This window comes from Mastomys coucha, unplaced genomic scaffold (assembly GCF_008632895.1).
Source record: "Mastomys coucha isolate ucsf_1 unplaced genomic scaffold, UCSF_Mcou_1 pScaffold18, whole genome shotgun sequence".
NCBI lineage: Eukaryota > Metazoa > Chordata > Mammalia > Rodentia > Muridae > Mastomys > Mastomys coucha.
Window position 1 is genome coordinate 58,229,306 of NW_022196900.1, and position 8,222 is coordinate 58,237,527.

At 41.4% G+C, this 8,222-nt stretch overlaps 1 protein-coding gene across 7 annotated transcripts in view; it reads right to left on the bottom strand.

The window, feature by feature from the left end:
* Positions 1–8,222, bottom strand: part of Dock7 (dedicator of cytokinesis 7) — a 206,303-nt gene that overhangs the window by 1,778 nt on the left and 196,303 nt on the right. For all 7 annotated transcript variants that reach the window (XM_031377915.1, XM_031377919.1, XM_031377916.1 and 4 more), the window contains one exon: positions 1,750–1,917. In XM_031377915.1, coding sequence (XP_031233775.1) covers positions 1,750–1,917 — 168 coding nt within the window. The remainder of the gene's footprint in view (positions 1–1,749; positions 1,918–8,222) is intronic.

The following is an 8,222-nucleotide window of genomic DNA, read 5'->3' on the forward strand; positions in this document are numbered from 1 at the left end:
ACAATGGGCAGTGGTGGCACACACATTTAGTCCCAGCACTTGGGAGCCAGAGGCAGGAGGATCTCTGAGGTTAGCCTGGTCTATAGATTAAGTTTCATGACAGCCACAGTTACGCAGAGAAACCTTGTCTTGATACCCACCTCTCAAAAAAAGAAAAAAAAAATTAAAAATAGAAGAGTTCCTTAATGTGGGCCTGGAGACAAATGCAGGGAATGGCTGAAGAGCAACCAACCTGGTTTAAGTAGCAACACTCCAAAAAAATCTAAACTCCTAAACAAAACCACCAAACCAAACAACAAAAAGCAAAACTTCCTCAGAGAACCAAATATTACATGTCTCTATTAAGAAAAGTTTAGAGGACTAGAGTAGGGAGATGAGTGTCCTCCAGATAGAACACCCTTAGCACAGGAAGGTGTGTAGAAGAAACTGGACATAGAATTTGCCAAGTGCTTGATGACTGGAAACCTTGCCCCTTCATCCCCTCGACCTGCTGGGGCTGATGATGGAGTCAGGTGCATGTAGCTAGAGATTTCAAGACTGAAGGAAAAATGGAAAGCTGCTTACTTCCCTGCTGGAAATTCTGAAAGGAACTCCTCCATGGGTGTGGGGTAAGAGAAGCGTGTATTTTACCACAGTGAATAATGGTCTCTGTACTTCCCCAGTTCCTGTAGCCTGTGGGGAAGACAGACCTCCCTGGAGGCTGTGACACAGAGCAGGCTTTTGGCCCATTTCTTCTTTTTTTTAAGGCAGTACTTGTCTAAGTGGCCCAAACTCTCTTTGAACTTACAACCCTGCTTCAGCCTCTAATACTGGGACGACAGGGTGTACAGTTGAAGGTTGAGCACTGACTGCTCTTCCGAAGGTCCTGAGTTCAAATCCCAGCAACCACATGGTGGCTTACAACCATCCGTAATGAGATCTGACCCTCTCTTCTGGTATGTCTGAAGACAGCTACAGTGTACTTATATATAATAAATAAATAAATCTTTGGGCCTGAGGGAGCAGGATTGACCAGAGCAAGCAGAGGTCAAAAAAAAAAAAAAAAAGCAAAGGCTAAGTTTCTGCTGTTGACAGAGTGGCTTCCTTTTTCAATCCATATTCTAACAATGGCTTCTCAAATGTTAATTTATTATACAACTTAATTGGTTTATTAGTATCCCACAGGTAGAAATAGCCGGGTTTCCAGAGCTCAGGTACTTCAGAGTGGGTGCCAGGCACCACTGTGTGCTCTTTATATCTGCTGTGGCACCTTCACAGCCTCCTGGGCGTACCTGTACTACTCGAGGCACGCACCACTCAAGTGGAGCTTGGATTCACTTGTAGAAAACTCCTTTTCTGACTTGTCAAAGAGAGAAAATGACTGCAGCTTCCTGGACAGTCAGGGCATCTGCTCTGCTCTGTGCAGCTCTAAGTTGCACAGACTACTGATGACTGGGGATGGAGGTGTAGTGAAGGCCTTGCTCATGAAACATTCTAGAGAATTCTCTCATGGGAGTAAGACACTGGGACAGGACTTGAACGGGAACGTTTAGGAGAGGTTCATGAAACCAGACTCAGTGCTGTCCAGTTAGCCTGCCTTGCACAGAGCAGGCTGCCTTCACACTGGTCAGGGCTAAGTGGCAAAGCTTATACTAGCTGGATTTGTTAGATTCCTGGGGACGCAGCACCTGAAATTTTATAATAAGCTGTAAAACTATTAAAATCAAGCAGTTTTTCTAAAAAGCTCTGTGGTGGAGGCACTTAGCATACCTGTGGCATGTGACAGGCAACACAGCCTTGTACAGCTGAGGGATTTTTCTGTTTATCAGTGGCTGCAGAGCCTCTTTAAGGCGATGGTAATTTCTCTCCAGTTCTCTTTGATACTCCTTTTGATCTGGCCCAATTAAGCTCTTGTTTTTTCTTAAGGCATCCTCACACCTAGGGGGTAAGAAAATACATGTTTAGACATTCCTCTTCCCTTAGAAATTTGTAATCCTAAACACATATTAACCCCCCACCCACACCCTGTTCAGTTGATGGCAAATGATTACTTTATTTTAGGTTTAATGTGCTGCTATGGTTTAGGTATAATATGTCCTCACAGATTTCATGTGTCAAAGGCTTTGTTCCCAGCTCATGGGACTGAGAGGTGACTGGATCATGAGATGCTAACTTCATCAGTGGGTTATTAGGAGGGTGGCCTGCATACTGAAGTAGGTCAGTAGTGGTGTGCCTCTGAAGGTATACTGTGTCCGTGGCCAGTCGCTCTGTGCTTCCTGTCTGTGATGCAACAGGCATCGGAGTTTCTTATAAAATCTAATAAACACTTTCTGTATTCATTAAGTTGAAAATATATTTTAATAATATGTAGCCCAGGCTGGCCTAGAACTTATAATTCTTCTGCCTTTGATTTCTTTCTTTCTTTCTTTCTTTTTTTTTTCTTTTTTCTTTTTGGTTTTTCAAGACAGGGTTTCTCTGTGTATCCCTGGCTGTCCTGGAACTCATTCTATAGACCAGGCTGGCCTTGAACTCAGAAATCCACCTGTCTCTGCCTCCCAAGTGCTGGGATTAAAGGCGTGTGCCACCACTGCCTGGCCTGAGTTTAGGTTTTAAAAGACAAAACATCAGACCAAAAGTAAGGACACAGAAAGCATTATTTTTGGTAATTAAAAACAAACTGAAGTGTCACTCAAAACTGATCAGCAGAAGATACCCTATATGTTATATAACAAAGCAGGGCACAGACACTAGAGTGTCTGCATTTCTTGGCATTATTAATACTGGAGACATTTTGGGGTGTGCACTATATACAATACAAATGTTTATGTATTTTGGCTCAGATATTTCATGATGGAAAGTATAACTCAACAAAAGAAAGAAGACCTACTATGGTGTAAATTATACCATATTTAAATTCAAACAGAAAAACAGAAGTCAGAATACCAAAGCAGTTAAACTGATTAAATAATGTCACCATTTTCATAATGGTTCTAATTTTAACTGAAATAGGGGCTGTAGATGGCTGAGTGGTTAAAAGTACTGACTGCTCTTCCAGAGGTCCGAGTTCAAATCCCAGGAACCACATGGTGGCTCACAACCATCTCTATGTCTTTTTCTGGTGTACTCATATATATAAAATAAAAACATAATTTAAAAAATGTTCTCTTATAATTTAAGATTATATGTAAACCGAACGAGGGTGGTGTTTGTGTTAGTTGAAAAAGCACAGCTAATATAGAAAAATAAAAATGGAGTATTAACCTTAATTTTTTTCTTTCCTAACACTCCCCACCTTGCTTTTTCTTTTTTTTGAAACAAGGGTCCAACTGGGCTGGATTTCACTGCATAACTCAGGCTGACCTTAAACTCAGCAATCCTGTTTCAGCCTCCAAATGGGCTTATAGGCAGGCATGTGGCAGCACTCCAGCTATGTAACTTTCTCTGTAAGGTTTATATTATGAAGCATTTAAAACTTTTGGACCTTTTTTATAATTGAAAAGGAGAAAGTCCTTTGTCCTGACAGTAACACTTAAGGAGAACTGTTGACTGTAAGAGTTCATTCTCTGAAAGAAGTCTGTTTGGACTTAGCACACAGCTTAGTAGTCCTGTGCATACCTTATTTGTGTGAAATTAAAAAGAAACAGAAAAAGAAAAAAAAAGTATATTTAAAAAAACCCAACTGTTTACAACTGCAGTCATGGTAGAATACCCCAAACAGCAAGCAGGAAGCTGCCTGATTGTCTGCTAAATGTAAACGGCCCAATGAACAAATGGCATAGTTCCATGATCACCGGGGCCAAAACTAATAGGGTTTATTCTGCTGTAGTAAGCCTCCCAATTAATGTCATGAGTGTTGGAACCTATGAGTTCCATAAGTCTCCATATGTGTATCTACCAGGAAGTAGCACAGGTCATGGTGGGAAATGTCTTCCTGCTGCTCCCAAAACCAGTGCCGTAAGGCCATCTAGCCAGATGACTACTTTATAGGAAAACATCAAGCCTAAGAGCTTCTTACAGCAACTTTAGGAAATAACCAACAGAGTAAAAGAACAACCCACACAGGGCCAAAAATACATGCAAAATATACATGTGGGTAGGATTAATATCCAGGGCACATAAAGAACTCAAATGGTAAAGTTCAACAATGCAACAAGATACAGATATTGATCTCAAAAGTTATGCAAATGGATAACACACAAAAAAGTGAACATTAGAAAAATTTAAATAAAAGCTACCCCCTCCTAGTTAGAATGGCTATTACCAAGAGACACCAAGTAGCAAGTGATGGTAAGATATAGAAAGGGCAAGGGCAGCCTCTCTGCACCCTACAGGAGGCTGTATGTAGCTCCTCACAAGCACCAGAAATGGGAGCTGGAGAGAAGCCTCAGTGCGTGTGAGCACTTGCTGCTCTTGAAAGGCCCTGGGTTTGGCTCCTAGCATGGTGGCTTACAACCATATGTAACTCCAGTGCCTGTTACTCCTTTTTTCTGGCCTCTGCAGGCACCAGGGAAATAAATGATACACTTGTACACACACAGGCAAAACAGTCGTACTCATAAAAAAAAAAGCTTAAAAAAACCCAAACCAATTAGAACTACCAAATGGCACAGCCAGGAATATACACAAAGGAAACAAAGTCAGTTTGTTAGGTCAAAGAGACATTTACACTCCTACCCCCATCCTGTTCACTGCGGCATGATTCACAATAGCCAAGAGTAGGAACAACCTACGCCATCTATCAAATGAAGAATAAGGTTAACAAGGGTGGGCAGGAGATGAGAGAGGGTGGAGGGTGAGGTAACTCTGAATACATTACATAAAGGAATCAAACTGTCAAAGAACAAATTTAATAATAAAGGGGAAAAAGATGGTTTATTTGGGGGTGGGAGTGAGGTGGCTTAGTTGGTAAAGTGTTTGCTGCCCAAGCATGATGACCTAACCCCAGTCCCCTAGCATACATGTAAACAAACAATAAAACAAAACAAAAGGAGCCAGGTAGGTTTTATGAACATGTTATTCTCAGTGGTGGGTGGGTGGAAAGGCGGCAGGAGACAGGAGGGTCCCTGGGGCTCGCTAGCCAGCCAGTCTAGTTTGCTTAGGGAGAGACTCTTTCAAAATATAATATAGAACATGAGAGAGCTGGAGAGATGGCCCAGTGGTGAAGAGCACTGACTGCTCTTTCAGAGGTCCTGAGTTCAATTCCCAGCAACCACATGTTAGCTCACAACCATCTGTAATGGGGTCCGATGTCCTCTTCTGGTGTGTCTGTAAACATCGACAGTGTATTCATACACACACACATACATACACACACACACACACACACACACACACACTAAACAAATAAATCTTTAAAAGAAAAAAAGAAAATGAATAAGGAAGAGACCCAATGTCAACACCTGACCTCCCCATGCGTGTATACTTAAACATAATATGGGGCATATATACAATATATGTTTTAGCCATAACAATATGTTAAAAAATGGACACTGTAAAAGTGAAATAAGCCTAGTCAGGAAGACAGGTATTGCACATTGTAATCTAAAACTGTGATTCTCATAGAAGTTGGAAGGATGGTAGTTAGCAGATGCAAGGAGAAGGGCGGGGTAACAGGCAAATGGTGCTCAGCTACATCGGCTTGGAATGAGATACCCTACCTGGTACACATCACAGAGTAGGGTAACCAGGGACAACAGTGTTACATAGTATACCCCAAAAAGTTAGAAGAAAGGATTTTGAAAATGTTCACTATTGGGGCTGGCGAGATGGCTCAGCGGGTAAGAGCACTGACTGCTCTTCCGAAGGTCCTGAGTTCGGATCCCAGCAACCACATGGTGGCTCACAACCACCCATAATGAGATCGGATATCTTCTGGTGTGTCTGAAGACAGCTGCAGTAAATTACCCCGGAGCAAGCGGGACTGGAGCCAGTGGGGCCCAAGTGAGCTGGCCGGAGCGAGTGGGGCCGGCAGAGGTCCTGAGATCAATAGCAGCCACACACGATAGCTCACGGCCATCTGTACAGCTACAGTGTACTCATACACATAAAATAAATAAAAATAAATCTTTAAAAAAAAATGTTCACTATTAAGAAATGATAACTTTCTTAGGAGATATATTTGCTCCTGATTTGAACATTATGTAGTATATTCACATATCATTTTATCAATGTATCAGTTAAAAATAAATTTAAATTTAAAAATCACAAAATTTCAGATAATAAATTATGTTTGTTTAGTTTCTGTGACAGAGTCTGATTCAGTCCACTTTGACCTCAAACATGCTGAACTTGTGATTTTTGTGTGTGTACCTCTCAAGGGCTGAGATGGTAGATGTGTGCTAACGGTTTTATATAATCCTAGGGATCAAACCTAGAAGGATGTCATGCATGCCACACAAACACTGTGCCCTCCAGATCCTGATGAAGCTTTTTCAATTTAAATCTGAATGTTTGTAAAGCTCAGGTGGAAGGAACTGAGTTTTGTAAAGCTAATGCAATAAAAAGGGAAAAGCTATCATTCTAAGCAACCTAAGCAAGGCAGCACCATCCACATTTGCTGATAATTAAAAACCAATGGCCAGCCAGTGATGGTAAGGAATGCCTTTAATCCCAGCACTCAGGAGGTAGGGATAGTCAGATCTCTGTGAGTTCAAGACCAGCCTCTTCTACAGAGTGAGTTCCAGAATAGCCAAGGCTCTACAGAAAAACCCTATCTTGAATAAACAAGCAAACAAAAAACCTTCCCCCTCAAAACAAACAAAACAAAACAAAACAAATCAATGTACCATAAAGTTATTTTTATCTTCATAAATACATCCAGTAAGTGACTGGACAAGATAAACTGTTAGGAGGTACAAGACTGCGTGCTCTGGTTCTGCCTCTGTGGCTCTGCTAGCTGGGGCTCGGTCAGTCACTAGGTCCAGGGTTTCTTTCAGAAATACTTTTGGTAGTGTAGGAGACGAGGCATGTGCTCTAGCCCTGAGCGATAGCTCTTGCTTTCCTTTCCCAGGTGTTCTCAGACTCTTATCCCCATGGCTTGATGGTTTCAAAATCTCTGGACTTCTGACCATTCATTCCTACACAGATAAAGTTGCCTCACATTTTTTCCTGTCTCATACATTCTTTTCTCTTTTATGTCTAAAATATAGAATTAACTCTTCAAGGTCCACATAAAATGTGTGGATCTTTCCTGATATTGCCAAGCTGTATTAATCAACTCTCTCTTTTGTGATCATATTGTTAGTAAATAAAAATTAGGAATCAGAGAGTTGATAAAGACTGTTTCCATGCCGGACAGTGGTGGCCTCCAGGTTTGGGGAGGGACTTACAGTTAGATATTATGGTGGTATCTGCCTATCTTCTGAGAGTCCAGTGTTTTTGTATGCCCTCCCCAAGGAGTTCCACAATGGCTGTTACAGTTTATTGCTGGAGGAATTCAACACAGCCTGTATCTGTACTGCAGGAGACCCTATGAGCTTTATACCATGCTCCTCCCTTTGCTGACTCCGCTTGGTATTTTTCAAGTGCAACAAGTCACAAAATCAGAACAGTCACAAGCTAAGCCCTCTGAGTCTTTCTACTAATTCACCGAGAGCCTTGACACCTACTTATTATTTAACCTGGTCTGTAAGCCTCTGAGAGGGAGATTACATTATCTTTTATTTGTTGTGAAGATCACAAAGACTAAGTGACTGGATGGGGCATACATATACTGATAAGGTTAGGATTTCAACATTTTCTGTTTCAGTTCCTAAGGAAGGGAAAATGGTGCTGTATGCTGAAGAATAATACTGATTTTTTGGCATAAAAATTAGCTTTCAAGTTAAAAGAGTTGAGGTATGGAAGGGTGAAGTCTATGCTAGTAAAGAACAGTAAATGTGGGCTGGAGAGATGGCTCAGTGGTTAAGAGCCCTGACTGTTCTTCCAGAGGTCCAAAGTTCAATTCCCAGAAACCACATGGTGCCTCATAACCATCTGTAATGGGATCCTATGCACTCTTCTGGTATGTCTGAAGACAGCTACAATGTACTCATAAATAAAAATAAGTAAGTCTTGTTTGTAACTCTTGAATCAAGTTTGAAGAAGAGGACTTTATAAGTTACTCTTTCTCTGAGATGAATGCTTTTCCAAATTACCACAGCCAATGAACCAAATTCTTACCCTCACCTTGGAGGGTGTCTGTGCCACCCTCCAAGCAGAACCATTGTTCATTCAAACAGTTGGTGAATGACTTTATGGATAGA